Source organism: Odontomachus brunneus, unplaced genomic scaffold (genome assembly GCF_010583005.1).
Source record: "Odontomachus brunneus isolate Ranch 3 - 2012 unplaced genomic scaffold, Obru_v1 Obru_scaffold_183, whole genome shotgun sequence".
NCBI lineage: Eukaryota > Metazoa > Arthropoda > Insecta > Hymenoptera > Formicidae > Odontomachus > Odontomachus brunneus.
Genome location: NW_022639633.1, coordinates 74,125 through 98,813, shown reverse-complemented (window position 1 = coordinate 98,813; position 24,689 = coordinate 74,125). Strand labels below are relative to the sequence as shown.

The following is a 24,689-nucleotide window of genomic DNA, read 5'->3' as shown; positions in this document are numbered from 1 at the left end:
CACTTAGCACGGACACGAATCGCCAGGAAATGGACGTAGGGAACGTAGTTCCACTTGTAAAATGGATGCAGATGGCGCATCGCACCAGCGTGAAAATCGGTGTCGCCCAAAACCTATGGCGTGGCCGCTCTCAGGCTTCTCTCTGATGGTAGTTAGAAGATGAATTATAGCTCCGTAGTGAACGTCTCTGATTGGTACGTCTGTCCGGACCTATCAAAAGTTTAAAAGAATACTCCAATCATGAACATTTGCTACGGGACGATAGCAGAGCAGTTTTCTCCGCTGGGCTACGTTCCAAAACTCTACTCGACGGATAGCATTTAATTGATCAAAAAGAACAAAGATAACTAGGATTTCTTTATCATGATTGATCAATTAAATGTATTCTACCAACCGAGTAAAATTTTGGAACGTAGCCCTTAACGTGACTTTTGTTTAACATCTAATGAAAAACAAGGATAGAATAGCGCCGCGATCGATACGAGCATTAGGCTGAGTTCCCACTTAGCGCGTCACGCGTCGTGTCGTCTTTCGCGGACCAATTAAATCGTTCTATTTTATTGCCTAACTTTACGACGAATAAAATAGGACGATTTGATTGGTCCACGAAAGACGACACGACGCGTGACGCGCTGAATGGGAATGCACCCTTACGAGTGGAACACATTTCGGCCGATACTCATAGATCTTATATTTAAGATCATTTTAAGTACTATCTTAAGATGTCATGAACTAATCACAGAGCCGTATTCGCATCTTAAGACATTACTTAAGACGGTCTTGAAATAAGATTCGACTATGGCTGCGTTCCGTTTCACGCATATGCGCGCATTTATCTATAGTTCATGTTACGTATATTGTAGACAATGCGCGCATAATGCGTAAAATGGAACGCAACCTACAGCTGCGTTCCGAAATGCACTGCCAGTACTGAAAATCTATAGTTTATGTTACGTATATTATAGAATTTTAGTACTGACAGTGAATTTCGGAACACAGTCTACTGCCCGTATTCATAGTCAGGCCTTATATTTAAAGATTCCTTAAGTTTATCTTCAGATGCTCTGTAGCCAATAAAATGATTCGTAGAGCATCTGAAGATGAACTTAAGGAAGCCTTCAATATAAGGTCTGTTTGCAGGATTCATACCGCATCCAATATCCAATGTACGATATCCAATAAGAGAACAGCTTTCTATTAGAGAATTCAATTCTCCATTGGAAAACTGTTCTTCTATTAGATATCGGACGTAGTACGTCGGACATCGGACGCGGTATGAATCCTCCATATGAATACGGGCATATGAATACCGGCTTACAAGTTGTTGGTTATAAAGATCGCACGGGTGCGTTCAGATTCTTCATGCGGGTGCACTTTATTACTAGAAACACTATAGTATATGTTATATATACTATAGCAATTCTAGTAATAGAATACACCCGGGTGTGGAGTCTGAACGCAGCCTACAAGAAACCATCACTAGCATCTTTTTTAGCAGAATAAATCTACTGTTGTTACATACACTGTGCCCAATGTATATGGTGCATCGCGATCGGCGACAAAGAGATAGAAACGGCGGCGTGCAGCTCTTGCAGTTGTACATTTTCGTTTCCCAATTTTACACTACTAAATTTTCCGGCTTGGTAATACGTATTTGTGTTCACTCTTTTTTCACTTTCTGCGAATTTCCTTTCGACTTATCCTCGATTAACGAATTGCCGAACGGCAAGACGCCATAACCTATAATCTGCAGACTAACAGTCATTGCCTGTGCTCGATTTTACCGGCGCGATAATGGCAATGAACGAAGACTTCAATTTCAATGAGCTTTGCAGGCTCTGCTCATTGAAAGGCAATCATACATTGCAAATATTCGACAAGGAAGGTGAACATCGGAATTTGCTCTTTAAAATACACTCCTGCATTCCCGCCGTGGTGAGTATGAATTCGCAGTGCGACTACGATGTTATATTTGCCGGCTTATTGTTATATTCTGCGAAATGTAATAAGAGATTTCCTAAATAATAATAACAATGCTATGCTATATTATAATGCTTCAATATATATTTGACTTTCTTATTTTCTCAGTGCTCTACTCGACGGATAGCATTTAATTGATCAATAAGAACAAAGATAACTAGGATTTCTTTATCATGATTGATCAATTAAATGTATTCTACCAACCGAGTAAAATTTTGGAACGCAACCCTTAACGTGACTTTTGTTTAACATCTAATGAAAAACAAGGATAGAATAGCGCCGCGATCGGCACGAGCATTAGGCTGTTCCCACTTAGCGCGTCACGCGTCGTGTTGTTTTTCGCGGACCAATTAAATCATTCTATTTTATTGCCTAACTTTACGACGAATAAAATAGGACGATTTGATTGGCACTTTCTCAATGTGACTTTATCTACTTGATTAAATTCAATTTTATTAGACCCGGTTTCACTAACTTTGGCTACGGTCAAATCTGACTGACTGTATCAGAGTTTCAACTGAAAATTCTAATCGATAATAAGAATGACAAAGTACTCATGTCCATCAGTTGAAACCCTGATATTGTCGGTCAGATTTTGACTATAACTGGAGTTGATGAAACTGGCTCTTAGTGACTAAGTCTTAGAGTCTGTTTTCTATTGCTGAATTAGTGTACACTTTTAGAACTTAAAAAAGACAGATATACAGATAAAACTTAGTGGAAGAAAGATAAGAGAGAACTAGTGCAATCAGTTCAGCAATAGAAAACAGATTCTAAATATTTTTGTTAAAAAGGGCTCATATTGGAAATGTTTGAATACAATATTTGGAATACAATGTTTGAATACAATGTTTGAATACAATGTTTGGATACAATGAAATAATACTTGACTTTAGGTAGTGTTTAATTTATTGCACTATAGTCATCTTAGTTCTTATTACTCCCAGTCTACATTAGGTGATTTAAGTTTTAAGCCTTAAAAACTAACCAATCACAATCGATTATTTTTCTCAAATTTAATTGTGATTGGTTAGTTTTTAAAGTTTTTAATACAATGAATGTAGACCAGGAGTTAGCCCTGATTTTGATTGTCAATCAGAAAGTCTTATTTCATTGAAAACACTGATCATACTCTCACGAAGTAAAGCTTGAAAAAAATGTAGAGTTAACATAATTGCATACATATAATTGCAGAATATAAAATTTATATTACATTTAGCCCAAAAGAAATGTGGAATTATTTAATTGCAGATAACAAAAGAAGATGCGCTACCAAAATATGTCTGCCAAAGGTGTGTTAACAAGATAGACATGTTCTTTGAGTTCCGTGCCACCTGTATAGCTACAAGCTCAGCGCTGAAGAATTACGCTGATAGTATAAAACACCTCACTGCAGCAGTGAATAATCAGGTGAGTGATATTCCTACTTTTAATGTCGAGCTATTTTTGATCCTGAGCGCACGGCGACTACAGAGAGAAACTTTGCTTTTTTATGCATAAATATACACACATAAAAAGGAAAATGCAACTATGGTTGTGAATTGTGTATGTAAATGTTACTGAAAATATAAAGTCACTCAGCGAAATTTAAAAGCTTGAGGTTCTACGAGACTATTCAAGTTAAAAAAAAATTGAAAAGATGCGAACCAGATGCGGGTATGAGATCATTCAACAATCACGTCACGTCACGAGGGGGAAAAATCTATGATGACGATCTGTGATGAGGGAGAGGGAGGAGTAAAAGCTCTCCTCTCTCTCTCTCCTTCTCCTCTCTCTCTATAAATGTCACTTTAACGTCTTAAATACTTAAATTTATTTTTACGTTAATAATCAAAATGTTAATTTCTAAATATTTTTTTTTCTTTTAAAAACACGCAACTGTTATGAATTAAAATTATAAAATAAAATATTTGGTATTTTATGACTTAAAATTATTTATATTTTAGGGGAGAGGGGTAATTCTATACGTTACGTAATATTAAAAAGAGGTCTAAATACTTCACGAAATGTGACAAAAGAGAGAAAAGGAGTAAAAACACTCCAATTTCGTATGATGTAATTGTTGAATGTAAACAAACACGGCAGCAAAAGGATTTTGCATTGAGTGCACAAGTATGAGTCCTAAAACTACGTGTAAAAATATACTAGATATGTCGATATCGCGCAAAAATATTGATATTTAATATTTTCGATATTCTTTAAAGTATTCATATCGAATATATGAATAAATATTGTATATATCGAATAAATATTGAATAAAAATTAGAAAAAAACTACACAATATACTAATTTTTTTAATTTTATATAAATATTTTAAATAAAAACAATGGAAAGAGTAAATTTGTTTAAATAAATATTTAAATCAACCTTATAATTATATTATGCTCATGATAATGTTATTATCATATCACGTTATGATGATCATATTATAATGTTTATTTATTTTGAATGTTCAACAAACTCATCGAAGTACGATATATGAAATATTTGATATGTTCTTTTCAGCTGCACTGGTGCAATAAAAAGTCTAGTCCTTTTTATTCTAGTTTCTTTTTAGTTGAACTGCCGAAACTATTGCAGACTGATGCAATGAGTTAGAATGAAACAAAATATATTTGTCTCCCTCTAACTTATTGCATCAGTGTGCACCAGTTCAAACAGTTCAGCTAAAAAGAATCAATCGACTTTAATATGAGAAATACTCGCGAACTTATAAAAAGTTAAAAAATATATATTTGATATTCTATTCATAAAATTTTATTCGATTTCTTTCATATCTAATATCTGAAAAATATCGAATATTCGATAATATCGAACAATGATAAACATCTCTAAAATATACAGTATAGTTATGCAGGGTGTCTGACAACTTTGTTATAGCTATTATTTTGCTATAAAAAATATAGCTTTTTCTTGTATATCTATTTTGTAGCGCTATATAGCTTTGTAGCTTGTATATCTATTTTTGTAGCTGGAGTGGATCTAATCTCATAGCACTTAATAAATGATATTTTTTCTCCTCTCTCTCTTTGTCTCTTGCAAATCAATTAATATTACAAAAAATATCATTGAAGTGGAAAATTGAACTTGGGTCGTCCTTATTGAGTGGGTAAAACTTATCGTTTTAACAAATTTTCGGACCGTACAATTCTATTATTCACGATCAACTGGACTGTTTTCTCAGAGCGTAGAACGCGATCTTCTTTCGTGACCTCGTAAAAGCGCGCCGCAATATCCGTCGTGAGCAACGCGCTAAGGCATCTTTATGCGTCGGCCCAGCGTAGCCTCACGTTTTATGCGTTGTAACAGGCTCTTTACGCGGCGCGCCGGCGTTTACCCTTGTCTTTCTCCCTCTCTTTCTCTTTCCGTCTTTTTCCGTTTACAGTAATTCAGTGATTCAGCAGCATTTAGTAGTACTAATTCATACTTTCGCTATAATGGTCTATAACGTACTGAAATTGTGCGTAAAATCAACTGTTTGAGCGCGAAGTAAGAACAAAACAATTTCAAAACGAGGAGAGAATACTTTAAATTGTTGTGCACTGACAAGTAACACTACCCAAGTGTAACACGCTATTTTTCTTGAAATTCAGCATACACATAGCATATGACATGACATTTCATATATGATATTTTATATCGGCCTGTTTATTAATTTGTATAATTATTTAGACGATTGTTTATCAAAACTCGAAATGGCGATGTACGTAAAAGCTGATATCTATAAGCCCATAACATGCAAACTTAAAATACATAAACCTAAAACCTATAAGCACGTAAACTCATGCACTCAAAGCCCATAATATAAAATGAATGAAAAATACAAAAAGAATTTGCAATTGCCACCAATTTTTTTTGACAGCTCAGGTTTTTTGATGTTGCTAGTTTAAAAGTCGCGATAAATACATTCCGTTTTCACATTATGCCAAAAAGAAACTGTCGGTTATTATGAATTTGCTACTAAATTAGAAAAAATATCGGGGAAAAATATTTCCCATGGTCCTGAAAGTTAGTATAGAATCTTTCTTTGTCTAAGATTCTGACATTCTCTCAATCAAGTTCATATCCTTTTAATTCTATGCAAAGACACAATAGGTAATTCTTTAGTATTGCATGATAATTGATTTCTCTGTTCTTTGATCCAAGTTTTTAATTGTCTACTTGTTTGGCCTACATAAAAAGCATCACAGTTATTGCAATTAATATGATAAACGATATTGTTGTCGAATCATAAGATAATTTGTCTTTAGAAACCTTAATAAAGCTGTTAAACTTGTTTAAACAGACAAACGATATGTACGAAGTTTATAATCTTTAATATTATATCTTAATTACTCCGAAAATTTTTTAAAACTTTTTGATTCTAACACGAAAATGATAATAGTAATAGTAGTGTATATATAAGATTATGATCATTTTTTACTGTTATAATAAAATTTTATAAAAAACTATTTTCTTAACCATAGTTAAATATAATAACTATTATAACCATATAATAATAACTATTATAACCATATAATAACTATTTCTTTATAATAATAGTGATAACAGTTACAAGTACCAAATGATTTTTCTCAATATGAGTCAATCAGTGGAAGAATTAACTTCTTGAAAAATTGAAAGCACATAATGGATACATAATAGATAACTGTTACTCGTGTCGAGAGTTTAATGGAGGATTTACACTGCCTCCGATATCCGATGTACGACGATACAATATCCAATAGTAGAGTTTTTTTTACTAAAGTTTCTTAGCAACATTCAAAGACATTTTTGTCTTTAGAAAACCAATTCTTCTATTGTTTATCGGATGTCGAATCTCTTCTATTGTTTGTCGTACGTCGAATGTCGAACGCAATATGAATGCTCCACAAGCCAAAAAACTCATCAAACACATGTGCGTCCATAATCTATCCCGACGACATTGTCGGACACATATGTGCGCCCATAGCAAAACTGATCATTGGAATATCAACGGAACGAGCAGTATTATGAAGTGTGCATGTCGTTTCCCTTCTCCGTGGTAGCTACGAGCAAGAATTACAGGGACGAACAGGGTCGGGACCGCGGATTCTGATGGAGGAGGGGATTACGGTGGGGAAGAGGAAACGCGTGCAAGGGCGTCGCTGATCGGTAGCTGGAGGTGCTTCGGCCCCCTCGGTCTCTCTTCCGCGTCTGCTGCACCCGGCGGCGCGCGATCTCAATAATTTCACCCTCGCGTACGCAAGAGAGACATCGCGACGAAGAGAAGGGGGCGAAGAGAGGGAGAGAGAAAGCGCGACGTCCGACGTCGCGGCGTCTATTGATCGGCGCGGCGCGTCGCGTCGACCGCGAGCGCGTTGCGCGCATAGAAAGCGAAAGTCGCTATACTCCTTTCTTCGCCGTCTCGACTGCATCCCTCCTCCGTTCCCTATCCCCCTGTCTGTCTCACCAACCCATTTCCCTTCCACCTGCCGTCTTCCTCTCGTTCTCGTCACGTAATACCTCTCTCTATTCCTTTCTTAACTTTGCCACGTTCTTTCCATACGTTTTACCTCTCTTCGTTTGTCTTGTTCTGTATATATCTACTTTTTAATTCATTTTTTCCCTTATTCTTTAGTTTAATTTATCTATTGGTCAGTTTACACACACCATAATACTGCCATTTATTGTACTGTTTGTGTATATATGTTATTGTGACTGTTGTTAATTGTTATTGTCCTTTTGTCATTATTCACGTTAAATTTTTTATTCCTTTTTGTTCCTGGTCTTTGTGTAGCATTTACCTCAGGTCAGAAGGAAACGCGGATGATACTGTTGTTTTGCTTTACACGCTTGTTAAGGAAATACATGCAAAGTTACCATACTCCTTGCATGAGAAGTGTCATCATCCTTCAGTGCAATATTCGTCTTTTCGTTTTCGACTTTTTTAAGCGAATGAATTTGCAACGTGTACTCGGTGTGTCATGTTTCTAAAGGACTTAGTCATACAACACGATATAAATTCCACTCTACCCCTCCTCCTCTCTCTTTCTCTGTCTCCTTTCACTTCTCTAGCAGTCTGTTATTCTTTCTCTCTCTCTCTTTTGCTTGTTCCCGGATCGCTTGATCCCCTCTCTTGGTGCCCTTTCCCTCCTACCGATCCGGCAGTTCTAGGCACAGGTGTAACGTGTGTCCAGGTCCCGCACCTCCGAGAAACCTGTTTCGAAACCCGGGATATCCCGCCGATCGCTGGAACCTCGTTACGTGGGTGAATCTCTCATCTCTTTCTCTCTTTCTCTGTCTGTTTGTCTCTCTCTTTCTCTCTGTCTGTTTGTCTCTCTCTCTCTCCCCCCCATCAACGTTCCGGAATATTGGCGGCTGGTCGAAGGGCGACGCGACGAGGAGGGTTGCACGACGTCCTCGTCGTCCCTGGCGTCTCCCTGGACGCTCCCGTGTTGCGGACGCGTGCGCGCGCGCCCGCAAGGTTTCCCTTGTCCCCCTTGTTCAGCGTCTCGCCTGCTCACTCTCTCTCTCTCTCGCTCGCTCTCTCAATGTCAGTGTCAAGGTCAGCGGGCCGACGCACCGGTCGGAGTGCTGCCGCCGCCGTCGCCGCCACCACCGCTGCACCGCATACAGAGCAGCGTTCCATGTCGCTGTGTGTATCCGGTACTGCTCGCTGATAGTCTGAGTACATATATGGCGAGAGACAGAGAGAGAAGATCGAATGGAAAGAGAGGAGTACAGCGTGCTGTATGAGTCTGTGATACGCCGACACCCCCACGCAGCACCCTTACGCCGCCGCGAGTCCTTCGACGTCCTGTTCCCGCCGCCGCTGTCGATACCTCCGAGTGCGTCGCGCCGAGCACGGTGCATTCCGAGGGGATATCCTGGCGATATCGTGAACGCGTCACGTTCGTGTGTCCTCGGCTTATTCTCCAGCGAGTCACGGTCCTTTTCTTCTCTCAGCTTCTACGTCCGTCTTTGTCCCTTCTCCCGGATTCCCTCTCGTGCGCGCGATACACACGAATCATCGGCGCGTGCATACACACGTATAGACGTGCTCTCTCCCGCCCTTCTGCGACTCTCTCCCTACATCGCGTCCTCGTCACTCCAACATCCAACGGCCGACCGCCCCGCGGTCGTCGCTCCCCCGCCTTCGCCGTGCGACCCTGTCTCTTCCTCTCTGCGTCAGCGTGGCCGTGCGCGCGCGATCGTCTCTCCTCGTTGCACCCTCCGACGCAGGCTGCAGCCGGCCACGTTGCATTCCGCGGGGAACCACCGCTCCGGTATCGTTTGTACCGTGCGCTCCGCTCCGCGTCCGCGTGTGTGTCACCGGCTGTCTTACTTCTTTCTGAACCGCTCCGTTCCCGCTGCCATCGTCTTAGCGTGCTCTTCTTCTCGCGTCTCTTTCTCTCTTCCTCCTTTCTACCCCTCTTCACCCAATTCTGCCTTCCTTTTCCCTCTTCCTTGTTCCCTCGTCGTCCGGCATCTCCCTCGCCGCCCCTCTCCCAACCCCCCGGCCGTCTCGCGTTTATCCCCTCTGCGCTGGCGGCTGCTTTTTTCGCCTCTTTGTCCTTGCATCCTCCCGCGCCGGGAATCGGCGGTGGCGACGGCGGCGGCCAGCTTCGCGGGCTCTTCGATTCTCTCGCCCCGTGAACCCGCGAGATTCCTTCGAGGCGTCGTAAAAAGCAAAAGCGAAAGCGCGTGACCTTACGTGCTGCACGCGCAGCGTGCGTGTGTCGGCGGCGCTTATTGATACATCGTGTATATCTGACCAACGTCCCGCCGGAGTGTGCTTCTTGACGTGTTGCCGTAGCTACCCCCTTGATATTGTCGGGCACCCCGTGCGAAGGTCTCGGTCTCGTCGAGAATGAGAACGAAACTCACGTCACCGTTCCACCGTGCGCGATCAGTGCTGTGACTTGAAAAAATCTGGATCAATCGGACTCACCGCAAAGCATCTTTTATCGTCGTCCTCCGATCGAAGATACCCCTTCAATTCCGAAGCCCAACGGCTCTCTTGCGTGCGTACGAGCCGTAGTGCGTGGTAAGCACGTCCGAGAAGTGTTGTCCGAGCGCCCGTGTCTTTTATGAGAACGATCGACTCGCACGACGACTTCTTTCTCTCGTCCCTCCTCTCGGAAGGTTCCCTGCTTTTCGGCCATTATTGTGCTGCGGGAAGCTCTCTTCGAGGAGTGCTGTGGTATCTGCTCATGTTTACTTCTCATAAAGCCGCGACCGTTGTTACGACCGGTATACGTATTGGTATGGTGACGATCACGTGATAATCGTCAAGATCAAGAAGAGAGATTTCAACGGTTATCCTACAAGTATCTGTTACGGATCTTGACGAGACGCGAATTATTGCAAGTTTCTGAGAGTGTCTCATGGGGCGTTTTCGTGCATCTATTTAAAGTCTGGTATATTTAAGATCTCTTTGATTGTACACCATATTCCTGTATTCTTTGTTCATTAAACACAAGCGTATTTGTTTTGTTAAATATATTTTTTTGTCACCAAGAAAGAAGAGTTGTTTCTTTTTTGCTTCAATAGTTCTGCGTCTAATATTCACAATATGTTGGATTGTCGGTTTGTTGATTTAGTGGTTTTCACTCAAATATAGAAATTATACTCGTTGTTCTTTTAAATTTCTTTTAATTGACGACCATACAGAAAGTAATTTTCCATGACGGCGGATACGATTGTGTGTGTGTGAAAGGAAGATTCATTAACAGTGGGAAAACTGATCTTGTTTAGGGTGTACATAGAAATCTCTTCCCTAATAGATATAATGAAGTGTCCTCATTGTTCTTTCCTTTGAGAGACCTTGATGAAGCAATAGTGTACGCTAGCGCCGGAAGAGAGGAGACGAAGGATGCAAGCAGCCGCACTTGCGCTTTTGTGGATCGTTACGAGAGGAGGAGAATGTCTCAATTAAAATGTATCGCTTTATTAATAGAACTATTCTTGCAGAGCGATCTATTCACGATATTCAATACATGTCTTACAAGATGTAAGATGATAACTATGATAACGAGAGATCACTGTTTAACGACCCTTTTTGAAAAGTAAAATTGGAGTTGATCGGATGTTTTAGTTGAAGTTCCTGAGAAACTTCTGTGAAAGTTCGAATCTTTGTTAAACCATCTTTGATACGCCATTCTCGCATCAGACAGGGTGATGTAAAAGGGTGGAATTAAGACCCATCGCAAGAACTTAGCTAAAAAATTTGTACTTATAATTATATTTTTATAGTAAATATACTTTAATAGTAAATAGGAGGAACTATATTTTTAATAGTAAATAGGAGGAACTATATTTTTATAGTAAATATATTTTAATAGTAAATAGGAGGGTCCGACGCATTTTTTTTTCGTCGACTTAAAATTATTGAAAAATTCTGAAAAAAATCATATAGCTTCTGTCGAATTTCAACTAATAAATTATAAAGTTATCTAAAAAATAAAATTGTACATGATTTTTTTATAATTTCTTGAATAAGAACCTACGAAAACAAGTTATTTTGCTTATTTTCTTTAAAAAATAATAACTTTGCTTATTTTCTTTAAAAAATTAAAGACATGGAGTTTTTTTATATTTAACATTAATAAAGAATTAATAAAGAAATAAAATTAATTAATAAAAAAAAATAGTTATGGTATCTTGGAAAAAGTCGAATTATTTTGACATGTAAGAATAGTATATTCTTGTGATATTTAAGAAAATAACATAAAAAAACATTTTTATGCATAAAGTAAGAAAAAAAGTAAGAAACACAAGAAAAAAGCACAAGAAATCTGAAAAGAAGTATATATCCACAAAAACTTTGTTAATTATTTCTGTGTGGTTGCTCAATTTTACGGTCTCAAACATAATAACTTGAAAAATTATTGAAATAACAATATATAAAGAAGATTAAATTTTCACACTTGCTTACGTAAAAAATTTACGTTAAGTAAATAAGTTGGATCACTCGTGTCGAGAAGCACTTGTTCCTGCTATTTAAACAGTAAATGACGAATTTTTGTCACTAGTAAGCCTCAAATATCCTTGCTAACTTTTTTGGAACACATATAAAGCCTTAAAAATTTCAGAATCAGGAGGAATAAAATGTTATTAAAAGTTCCCGAACGCGCGCGCACACGCGCGAATAACACATCCTATTCACCGGATGTCTTAGTGCTATTAAATACTAATATAACTTTAATATTAATGATTGTGGGAGGATAAAAATGTCCAGTATGTCAAAACGCACGTATCGAAATTTTCTCTTCGATTACCGTACGCGGAGAATCACAAAACCTTCCAATACTTAGACCGATTCTTGAGTCCTAATTTTAAATATATATTTTAATTAAAAACCTAAAAACCCCCATTAAACCGAAGACTCAAATAGATTCCTTTTTATATATATATGTTGCGAAAAAACTGTCTCCACCAGGACTCGAACCTGGAACCTCCCCACTTTCCGGGCGGAACGCTTTTCCATTCGGCCACCGAGGCTTCGACAGTAATCTCGCAACACAATGTTTATAAATTCTCTAAGATGTAAGGTGAGAGAGAACGAAAGAGTCGATCTCGTAAGAGATGTTATTGTACGAGAGAGAGATAGCATATTCTTCCTGCCGATGCTTTTAAGATAAACCGAAATAATAGAACACTCCTTGAATAGAGTTAACTAATAGTGAAATATTAATGGCACATAAGGAGCTAGCACGGATGTCTTAGTGCTATTAAATACTAATATAACTTTAATATTAATATGATTGTGGGAGGATAAAAATGTCCAGTATGTCAAACGCACGTATCGAAATTTTCTCTTCGATTACATCCTATTCACTTTAAGAGTTAATTTCTCGTTACGACGTAACGAGTATGTTTGAACAAAATTGCAAATATTTAGGAGATAAAATTTAGAGTTTCATTTTTTATGAGATAGAATATAATTTTTAATTATGTTTTTGCGCAAAGTTGATCGATATAACGTGACAACGTGTTAAAGGAATTATTATCGCGCAATAAGGCTCCTGAATACTAGTCGTAGTATTAGTCGTGATATGTTGTGATGTCAAAAACGAGAAATGATACACTAAAAATTCTTATGCGCTATTTTCAAATAACAATATTTTAATGAAAAAACAGAGATCGTTTGAACATACTTGCCCGGAAAACTATTTCTTCTCCTTGACAGTCAATAATCTTGAAATTAAAGTGAGATGAAACCTTCCTCTCTCTCTTTAAAGTACATTTTTTCATAATTTTGTTCTGTTAATTTACTGACGATTATTTATTGACTGTCAAGAGAAAAGGATAGCTTACGGAGTATTCTACAAATATGCTCAAGTGATCTAAAGTGTTTTTTTATGTAAATATTTTTTTATTAGAGTTTTGGACACGTGTTTTCTCGCTTCTGATGTCATCAATCAATCAAGAGTTCTACTGGAAGAGACTGTAAGTGATTCTGAATTTAGGGCACAGACAAAGACAAAATGTCAAACAACGGGCAACAACAGCAACGCTCGTCCTATGTGGAAGCTCACGCTGCGGCGCACGCAGCATTGCAGCAGCACATGGCCCAACAGGCCGCACAAGCGAGGTTAACTGGACCTGGACCGCCGACGGCCCCGCAACCTTCGAACCCTACGTTTACTTTGCCAGACGACGGACTTGGTTATGATGACGGAGTGCGAGTACTACGTTCCATCGGCACGTGGTGTGTAAAATACACAAAATGTTTAATTGTTACTATCGTGATAGCCGGGAAAGCAGTAATAGTTCGTCATCGTGTTCCGTACTGTGCTTCTTTGGTATTTCCTTCTGTAAGAATAATCTTTCGTAGCTGAAAACGGTTCTATCTTTCGAAAGCGTTCGCACAAATCAAAAAAAAAGAAAAAAATTCTACACTTATTCAAAATCACTTCCTGTAATGTTCTTAAGATGAACATCCGCTGTTTTTCAAAGTTATGCGATTGATCGTTTTTCGTTGGAAGATATATATTATATTTGTGCACTAATTGTCAAGCAGAGGATAGTCCATTAAACTATTATATCTTATATTTTAGGTCACCAGATTATACTGCCGCGATGCGTCCCGGTGGTGTGATGCCGACGTTTCCTAGCGCAACTGAGCCGCAGTTTGCAAGTAGAGCCCCAGTGGTAAATCAGCCCTTACGAACAACAAACAATGTACAGGTTCGGCCAGGTTCCGTTTCAAAAGCAACTAACACAGGCGAATCTACGACAAAAGCATTTGCTTGTACTGTGTGTGGAAAAGGACTCGCACGTAAAGATAAACTCGTCATACATATGCGTATACACACTGGGGAAAAACCATATACTTGTGAAGTGTGCGGTAAGTACGAAACTTGTCTAATGTTAAACGATACTCTAATAATCTCATATCATGGCAATCTTAGCAATAACGTTTAGTGTCCAAAGTGGATAGTAAAACAAACAACGTATCACGGACAATCGCTCCAAAACCAAACCAACCAATACAATGTTTGTTGCAGGAAAAGCATTTTCACGTCGAGATAAATTGGTCATTCACATGAACAAACTTAGACACAGACCCGGCGCTACACCTCTATCGACGCCTACTGCACCCAGCTCCAATCAACAGCATCAACAGCAGCAGCAACAACCACAGCAGCAGCAACAAGCGCCACCTCGTCAGGATACTATTCATAAACCGAAGGAAGAGCCAGTTAATTTGGCCTGTGATGTATGCGGGCGATCGCTTTCCAGCAGAGAAGAGTGGATGCAACATGCTCGGTTAGTGCCGCTTCATTTCCAACGCGAAGATATCAATGATTTTATTTAACGTTTGCAATACAAATGCATTAATGTTTTTTTTTTAACAATGCAATTCGATTGCAGATCACATCTAGATGTGTCCGCGCCACCACAGCACGCCGCTCATTATTTCACTGGATCTGCGCCGCCACCACAGCCCTATTCTTCTGAGAGGCACTTTTGTTTAGTGTGCCGTACCGACTTCACGGACAAGACCGAATTCATGTTCCACGTGCGCACGCACTTTGGAGTGTCGCAAGCAGCGCCACAACAGCAAGGTGGCGCGAACGGTAAACAAGGCAGCGATCCAGCGGGAGGCGATCTCATGTCCCGTGGACTCGTTAATCCCAATGGCATATGCAGCTAGAATTACTCCTCCTGCCATTACGTACCGTCGATCCGTGTCTTACCATAGTACAAGTTCTCTGCTCCATCTCGACCAGACCTTTCACATTAGGATGTCATGGGTTTTGTGATTGTAATGATATATACTGATTTGTCGATAACAGATACACAGTAGTACGATCAGCAACGCGAAGATGAGTGAACCGACATGTTATTCGTTTACCCAAGTAACAATTTCTATATATAATATACAGTGTAACTATGCAACATTGATTCTTTTATATGATTCTTTTATGTTTGTAAGAGTATTTTATAAAATTTCTATTAGAAGCCTTTTATTAGTGAATTTGTAATAATAACTGTTGCATGAAATAACAACTTAGTTTTGTTATACAGCACTCGCTGTACAACAGCAATTTATTTAAACGTTTTAACAGTTGATATTCGTATCAAATTATTAATCGTTTTAATAGTTGATATTCGTATAAAATTATTAGTTTGTAAATTTGCACGAATGCAATCGTTTTCTGGAACCTTGATTCGAACTGTACAACAAAAATATTGTGTTATTCGAATTTTAACTAAACTTTTCATTTTAAATATATGATATAATACAGTTTGAATTAAACAATTATGTTACTTTTCAATGAAGTATGTTTTGATTATCTTACTTCATATAACTAATATTACAAAAATAGTAATTTATCCACATTATAACACACTGGACATATCATGGACGACATTTTATGAAGCTATTAATTTCGAGAATACTACTGTGTATCGTAAGGTGATGTAAAACCTACGTTATCAAGAAAACGAAATTTAAGTACTGACGCGATATGGTAATAGAGTGCACTATTGCGTCAGTATTTAAAAACAATTACTTAGTAGTAAACGTTCCTACATAGCTAGCTTCCCGTTATTTGTAGATACCAGTAGTATCTCTGACGTAAAAGTTTGTTCTCAATGCTATTATATTTTTTACATGCATATGTCTGTATGTTTGGTCAACGCATTGTAACGTTATTATTTAGAGAATTTATTATTTCGATGCTATCGTTTCTTGGAACAAACATGTATCGAAATTATATGAGAGAGATAACAAGATCGAATATTAAGATTGAGTAAATTAGAATTCCATGTGTTAATGTAATTCAAGTACGAGATAATGATACAGGTGATACAGTGAACATGAGCATTTCGATATTCGGTTTATATTAAAATCATTTTTAACCTGTAAAGAATGTGTTTATATATTTATCACATTAAGCATTTATAACTTCGCGTTTGATTCGTATTGACACATAATTTATGTTGTTTCATCTTTAGATTCATGTCAATTATTAATATGTACAATTAATTGATTAATCGATATGTATTAATTTGTTTTAAAACAAATTAATCATATTTTATATTAAGTTTGTTTAAATTCAGTTTATGTCAAATATTGACAATTCATCTGTATATGTTGAGACGCTTTAACGTCTCATACGGTTATTTGGTCAAAACTTTATTATTTTCCAAAGACAGTGGCCTATATTCTCGATCCTCTATTGTCTATAAAAAAGGTTTAAGGCTTTTAAAAAAGTCTTAAGAGTCACCTGATTGGTTGAGAAGCTATATTCAAGGCACTTTTGTCGATAAAAGAAGGTTCAGAATATGGGCCAGTGTGTTTTGAATGCATTGTCCGTTTGTATACCAAACTTAGATTGCCGCTATGGTATAGCATAAGTATTTGCGGAAAGTCATGCAATTCGTAAAAAACGAAGCTTGTGCTAAAAATAACCTAAGGAGGTTCTAGCGTTTAACTAAATAAAAGATAAATATCTATAATACATATATAGTACAAAAGTTAATTTTGTTTAATTTTGTTTAATACATTAATAATGGAAAACAAATTCGCATAATCTTTTCTATATTATTTTTTAGATTTTTATATTGTGCAAATATGTTTTAGAACCTCATAATACAACAAATTTATTTTAATTTGACATATATGAATACGATAGATTTATTCTAATTTGACATATTATAGAAATTTAACAAACTTTCTCAGTAATAAGATGAATATTTAAACATATTTTAGTGGCCATACAAATTATTGTTAAATTGAAGAAAAAATTCGATTTTTCTCGATGAACATATTCATGAAATTGACAACATATAAGGAAACATTCCAACATAACATATATGATAAGTTAGCGTTAGATTTGACATAACTTCAAATGTCATTTCTATATTTATTATTCATTTTAATATATCTTTGCATTTCTAATTCAAATTAAACTGATCATTTATCAAATAAACTAACGAATACATTTTATATCCATATGTTTTTTCTTACAATTGGTATTGACATCAATGAAAACACAATTTTTATCTTATCACTTAAAACTTGGTAACTTAAAAAAAAATGATAACAATATTATAACATTCACGAATGTTATCTCACTAATGTTGTTGCAAAATTATCTTAATTATTTTAAATAATTTTATTAATAAAATATTAGTTGATTTGGAAATAGCGTTAGAATCTCCTTAAAGCGGCAAATGCTTTAATTATGAGCGAAAAGGGAAAAATATTCGGAGCATTCTTTGAAGCTAGTATACCTCTTTCTTCAACGTCTTTTATACGATATCCGAAACAAAAATGACGTTCAGAACTATTGTATTATTAATCGGCTTTAGTGCGAATAGGAGATTGTTTATTGCTGTTTTTTTCTGATCTTGACGTGCTTATCTTTTATTGTTACTATTATCCTTGTTACCTGAAGTGTAATGAACTACATATATTTAGTCAGGAATCCACGTTTTTATCTAATTATTTCATGTACGAGAATGTGTTTTTCAAACGGTCATAATTGAATATGAATTACTTATGAGATTATGCATATGTAAACACTAATACTGTGTGATGAGACACGAAGAAAGCTCCCACTTTTTCGAACTTTGCTCCCATATATTTTATCTCAATTTTAGATAACGAGTTTCGCGATTGTGTATGAATGAGGAGACAATTTCATCGTTATATAAGGAACGTGAAAAAATATAGATATACATATATATTCACCATCGCAACAGGAACTTAGCGACAATAATCGTTCGAGTTTCGTTTCGGAAGCCGAATACGTGCGTCAGCGTATCGACATACATTCAGGCGTCTTTAAATGTGAATTTGCATTGTGAACAAATCTTCCAGAAGAAGAAAAAAGTCCGATGGGATCCGCTTGTTACGGCGCTTAAACTTTTTCTCGTCTACCTAGGAAGTAGTATCCTATAAGATTAATCAATAAAAAACGCGCTAAGGATGCGAGACTGCCGTGCCTCCTGCCCCACGTACAAAACCGCTTCCGGGTTGTTTTCCATTCAACGATCGCTTTTAGGACGACCGTGCCTGCGTGATGCGAATCAAAAGAGGGAAAAAAATAGAGAAAAAGAAAAAAGAAAGAAAAGTCGGAGCCTAATGCTGAGCGTATATTTTGTGTAACATTTACAACTACGTCATAGAAATAATCACCGCGACAATAGCGACTGTCTTTAGACTACCGTGCGCCTGACTAATTACGGGGACATTTCGAGTTTTTTACCTAAACTTACATCCCTTTAACGTAGTGAGATTAGTAGAATAGTCTCGTGCGCTTGGTGCCAGGCCGATTTTACTTTGCGACATTTGTATCGTTTGTCTGTATCGTGTGCGTGGTAGTTGGTGTGTGCATATTGATACAAAAGTGCAATCAAATTCGAATCAATGCCTTTGGAGTTAACCGATGCTCGCAGTTTAGGAGGATAGTCTACACTCACTTGCTAATCAATCATGATTAAGCCTATCGTTGGTAGAGTTTTGTGGAGAGCATTGGAGTGCGTCTCCGAGCTAGCGGGAGTGAGAGCCACGCTTGTCGTTCCGTGACGATGTGCGTTGGTTCGCGCTGTGCTCTCTCGACTTGGATTTGTTTTTCTCGAGGAAATTTTTGTACAGAAAGGGAAAAGAATAGAAAGAAAAAGAAAACGTCGCGCGTCCGAGTCAAACGCTGATTTTCGTGGCGGTGATGTGACGCGCTCTCGCGCGCTGAAGATTCGGAAGAATAGACGTATAGTGCCTTTTCTCTGGGACTTATCCACACCATCGTCATCGTTTGAATTCACGTGTAGGGAGGCACACCGGCATAAATAAAATATTGGAATAAGTTAGACGTATAGGTAAGACGGCGTACATTTGATTCTTTTCGTTCTTCCGTTACGAGGAGTGAATGTTTGATGCCACTGCCTCTATAGCAGCTGTTTTAGACTACTTTTATACTGTTGATGTCACGCGCAGCTAATCAGAGTCACAGTATATTACTGCCATAATTATGGAACAGAATGTATACTCAATATACCTTTATAAATAAAAGATGACCAAAATGAAAATATCGCAATTATTCCTGTATTAAATCGCTAAGTGTCATATTTTCAGTGGAGCATCTTAAGATAGCTACTTATAAAATTACTATTTATCAAACAAAATGATATGTTTCTATACATCTATTATATATAATTTAATATTATACGTAATTATATTTTACATATCAGTATTTTATTTGTACATATATTTCCAGAATTACTATAAATTACGAACTTTCCATCGCTGCATTTTAAAAATAAAATATTCGATAATTCTGAAATTTGTGTATTTCTGCATAATGTTTATATATTAGCTTTTAATATCATAGATGTTCATTAAAATTTCACATGTAGTTTAGAAGATATTAAAAATAGAAATACGTGTAAAGTATCCACGTTAGTTACGAATATCTGAGCTCTTGAATAGTCAATCTTTTTCTAATTGTTGGATAAACAAATAGTTGGATAATAGTTCACTAGTATATATGGTGCAAGATTCTTACAAAACTCGTTTCATGATGCAACTAAAGGCTGCTTTTGGTGCTTCGCTGCGGAACTGTGGATTGACTACGTCAGAAGCGAGAAAACACGTACGTAAAATTCAAATAAAAAGATATTTATGAAAGAACACTTTCATAAAAAGATCGCTTGAGTATAAAATCATAGAGTAAAAAATGCTCTGTGAAGCAGTGGCGTAGCCAGGGGGGAGGGGGGGGGGGCTGAAGGGACTGCAGCCCCCCTCCCTGAAATTAATTTTCTGGGTTACGCTAAGTGTGAGAAAAATTTTTTCGAATGACCTTTTTATGATCGTCAAAAAAAGTACAACCCCAACCGAAACTTTTCTGGCTACGCCACTGCTGTGAAATATCCTTTTCCTTTGACAGTCACAATAAATAACCGTGTAATTAACGTGACATGCAGTCTTGCTCGTGAACTTACCTTTTCTCATAATCCTTAACTTTTTTATGAACTCGTCACGTTAATTTTACGGTTATTTATTAATTTTTAAAGGAAAGGGATAGCATTTTAAATAAAGTAATTTAAAGTGTCCTTTTGTATGAGTATCTTTTTATTTGAAAATAGCAAGAACTTTCAGCGTGTCATTTCTCGTTTCTGACGTCACGAGCCGTGGTAAGCATCCAGGAGCCTTAAATACCTCGTGTTTATAGAGATACGACATGCGCATTTGCATAAGATTTATCGAATGCCGAAAACGAACGGACGGCAGCCGTTGCAACAGTAAAACACGATCTGATCGCCGATATCATAATGCGTTTTCTCGGGTGACAAGGGGCCGATGTGAAATATCACGGTATGCATTTCTTTCTGCCCACCTGAGGCTGCCGAGTTCCTGTTCGGACACAGGCGGTTCGCCTTGCCAGATCGCGCCGCGCCCGTATTACGGGTAACAATAATAATGGCTAGCCAACCGGCTCGACTTCGTTGCATTTTTATTTCCTCACCCTTGTCGACCCTCGCGCACCGTAGCGTGTAGCACTCGCATTATCACTCGCGACTCCGGATAATGAGATAATCGCTCCTTTGTCTCCTTTTTTTCTTCCGCTTTTGACTGGTAATCACCGCCTGTCACGAAATAAGCAATGAAAAAATGATATCTCGCAGAGAGAGAGAGAGAGGGATAGTTCTTCCAAAAAATGTGTCACGCCAACTTCCGAATTTATTTGGCTGTATATAAAAAAATGATACACTTAGAAAATACAACAAAATCGATTAGCGACTATTACGATGAGATCGCATTTGACTCTATACAGATGCCTCTTCAAATAGTAGATATGACAAATCTGTTCTCAATTATTATATCAGTGGATATTTCTATTAGAAATAACAGTATTTAATTTTTATAGTTTCCATTGTGTAACAATGTACCTTTTTCCGGCGTATATTGAATTATATTGACACTCAATAAGCTACAATTCTTTGTTGAAGTCCAACTGATCCCACCGTAGTACTTATGTTGAATAAATAAAACTAATTTAGTTATAGCGACTGAAAGTTAGATTAATATGTATGAGAGAATAAACATACGCTCCTCTGATCTCCGGTGTGTATTGCACTTCTTGTACAAATATATATTGGGCGTATTCCGCATCTCATTCGGTATCGTGGGATTCTCAATTGCAACACTATGGAGAACGCAAAGGTTACCGGATGAAAGTGAGCCGACCCCATGGAGCGCGTGATTGTGCTCGCATTAGCGAAGGAAATTGCTATGCGAGACACTTGGGCGTTGCACGAACCAGCGAGATGAAAGTCACTCGATTTCTAAGCTGCTTCGACATTTCATTTTTGCCGAAAAATAGATACATTATTCCAAACTTATTCCGTTGACGAGAAAATGTACATATCAACATATATTAAAAGTACACTCTAATTATTGAAATTTCGAAACTACGCACATTTTGATTATTCGAGAGTTTTAATGCACTGAGAGATAAAATAGTTAATGCCATTAACAATAATTATTATTTTTGGCGTTAACTTCTTGTTGTCCCAACAAAAAAATAGGTAACAATATATATATAAGATTATTACCACTAAAACACTATAGTAAAATTTACTACAAAAATCATTCTCCCAATTATAATTCTTTTACTGTATAACAAATATCAAACACTTGTATTTCTCAGTGCGCTCTCTCGTTATAGATACGTCGTTGCTGCTCATATTAGTTAACTCACGTGTCGCTTAGCTTTTGTTGAACGTGTAGGAGAAGCCGTCGGGGGTTCGATTGAAATTGAGCTTCCCCGGTGGATAAAAGTTGCGCGCTGTCGGTGTCGCTATCGCATTATACTGCGGCGCGGGGCGAGGTTGGGGTTGATAGTGGCCACTTGAAGTCGCATGCGAAGGTATAGCTTGCAATTCCGGGGGATGATGGTAACGAGGCTGCGGCTGTGGATGTGGCTGCGGCTGAGGCTGCGGCTGCGGTTGCGGTCGATACTGGTACTGCGGATGAAGCTGCGGCTGGTAAACGGCCGGCTGCGGTTCGTAATCTGGTTGATATCGTCGCGGATACTGCTGAGGGGTGGGCGCGTAGCTCGGAGGTTGATAATCCGGCGGATTGTACTGCGGCAGCGGCACGTACTCCGGTTGGGGTGGCACCTGCGGGGGTGCGCTAGGAATGTGGTCCCCGGTCGCCTACGAAACGTGTTCCAGGATACGTTATTTTAATCTCCATTAATACGGCAAGTTCACTTTTATATGCGCATTGAGAGAAAATATATTTCAGAAATAGTCAATGTTTATTCGGTGGGTATTAATAACACACATACATACATTAAATATTTTATATTATTAGTTTAAGTAAATACCTCAGCAAACACCAAACAGCAGCTACATAACTGTTAATTATAATTTTCCACTCAACGATATAACTATTATGTAACAGTTACATTATTAAGTAGGAAATTATAAATAACAACTACGTAATTGTCACTTGGTGTTTGCTGGGATATTTATTTAAATTAATAATATAAAACATTTTACAAATAAGAAAATTTACATTTTCTTAAAAACTTCAAATTTCTGTAAAAGCACTTGTTTATTCTATTTAAATGAAAAAAAGTTTAGATTTAGGCAAATACGCGTTATTAATACCCCTAAAAATATTTACCATTTTTAGATAGTTTTTTAATCAGTATAGAGTATAATTAAAAGTTAATTAAAATAATTAGATCTGAGTCGAATAAAAATTCAAATACGCTTCCTAGATAATAGGACGTTTTGTCTTTTGGACGTTTGGAAGATATCTTTTAGACTTTTGTGTCATCTGTATTTATTATTTTTGCGGTTTAAAAGAAAGTATTTAGAGTTTCTCAATCCTAAATTCAGTTGCAGTTCAGCTTCAACGCCATGTTAATTATTCTTATTATAATAAATATTGGAGTTAATTTTTGTGAGCGACATTTTTGATAACTAACAATTTTCGCAAGATTGCACATTCCGCATACCTGGAATCCATTCTTTCCTGCTGTGTAGGTCACGGTGCGCCTTTGTCCGGTTGGATCGACGTACGAGTACGATCCACGTCGATCACCGTTCACGTCGCTCTCCTCCTTGAACACTACTCCGTCTTCTTGGGAATATGCCGCTCCGAATGTGCCGTCACCCGCGAGATATCGCGTGTCGCTTAAAATCGCCGCTTTATGCGGCGATTGGTAATGAGCCTCTTGACAGCACGCACCAGCGATCATACATAATAGAACAACCTGCGGACAATAAACACGATTTAAATAAAGAAAAACCAAATGTCTACCGACGAATCGACACAATACACAATTATTCTTATTTTTAAGGTCGCAATTGTAAATATATATGTATATATTTTACTGTATATATTCAATCATAACTGTAAATTATCGTCTCTTTGTCTAATTATACTGTTGTATTTTAATCAAATGTTACAGGGCCGAATTATTTCAGTCGACTTAAGACTAAGCGTAAAAAAAATAGATATTTGAGAGGACTTACGAGTGCAGAGCGCATGATGAAGGAATAATGGATCCTTACACAGCGGGAAGCGCAGCAGTGCTCCAGGAACCAACGAGAGGGGCGTTTTATACAGCGGGTTGTGGTTCAGGGCAACCCGGCGAAGAGGCCTTGATGTTAACCCGCGCACGTCTCAGGCGTGTGGACCGCTTCGGTCTTCCACCACGCCCTACGTGCGATTCCTATAGAACCGATTCCTCATACTTTCCCCATAATAACTTGGGCTGACATTTCCTCCAAAGGTTCGCAAGGAATCTGAATTTCTTAATCAGATCGTGCAGATCGTGCAGAATGTTTCAGATTACTCCGACATGAATCTTAATTTGTCAGATATTTTTGACAAAAGCTGATTATAATATAAGTCGGATTTTTTATTATTTAATTTTTGTTTTCTTATCTTTTTATGCGATTGAAAGAAAGACAATTTTGGTTAAGGAAGAATTTTTCGATCAGTACAAAATTGTACCTATATTGTATCTATAAAGGTTTGCTGATTTGAAAAACAAAAGACATCTTTCGAATTAGCTTTTACAATTGTTGATAGGTAAGAAAAAATTGTCTTTATAAGCTCAATTATCTTACACAAAAACATTCGAGAAACATTCCTCTAAAAAATTAATCAAGGTATTTTATTAGAAGCACGGTTTCAAGAAACATTCTAGAATAAATTGTTGTCTATTACTATCAGAAGTATGCGAATTAAATATTGTATGTATTGAGTT

General features: G+C 37.6%; 2 protein-coding genes across 2 annotated transcripts; one reads left to right on the top strand and one right to left on the bottom strand.

Moving 5' to 3' along the window:
• Positions 1-1,503: 1,503 nt before the first annotated feature.
• On the top strand, positions 1,504-19,488 carry LOC116851654 (zinc finger protein 768). Its single transcript, XM_032831293.1, has 6 exons — positions 1,504-1,935; positions 3,232-3,390; positions 13,413-13,654; positions 14,004-14,293; positions 14,454-14,715; positions 14,821-19,488. The coding sequence occupies exons 1-6, from the start codon at positions 1,795-1,797 to the stop codon at positions 15,101-15,103; spliced, it is 1,377 nt and encodes a 458-aa protein (XP_032687184.1). The 5' UTR covers positions 1,504-1,794; the 3' UTR covers positions 15,104-19,488.
• A 1,809-nt stretch (positions 19,489-21,297) lies between these two features.
• On the bottom strand, positions 21,298-24,102 carry LOC116851647 (early nodulin-75). Its single transcript, XM_032831277.1, has 3 exons — positions 23,950-24,102; positions 23,430-23,687; positions 21,298-22,617 (listed from the first exon to the last, which is right to left on the bottom strand). The coding sequence occupies exons 1-3, from the start codon at positions 23,962-23,964 to the stop codon at positions 22,168-22,170; spliced, it is 723 nt and encodes a 240-aa protein (XP_032687168.1). The 5' UTR covers positions 23,965-24,102; the 3' UTR covers positions 21,298-22,167.
• Positions 24,103-24,689: the final 587 nt, after the last annotated feature.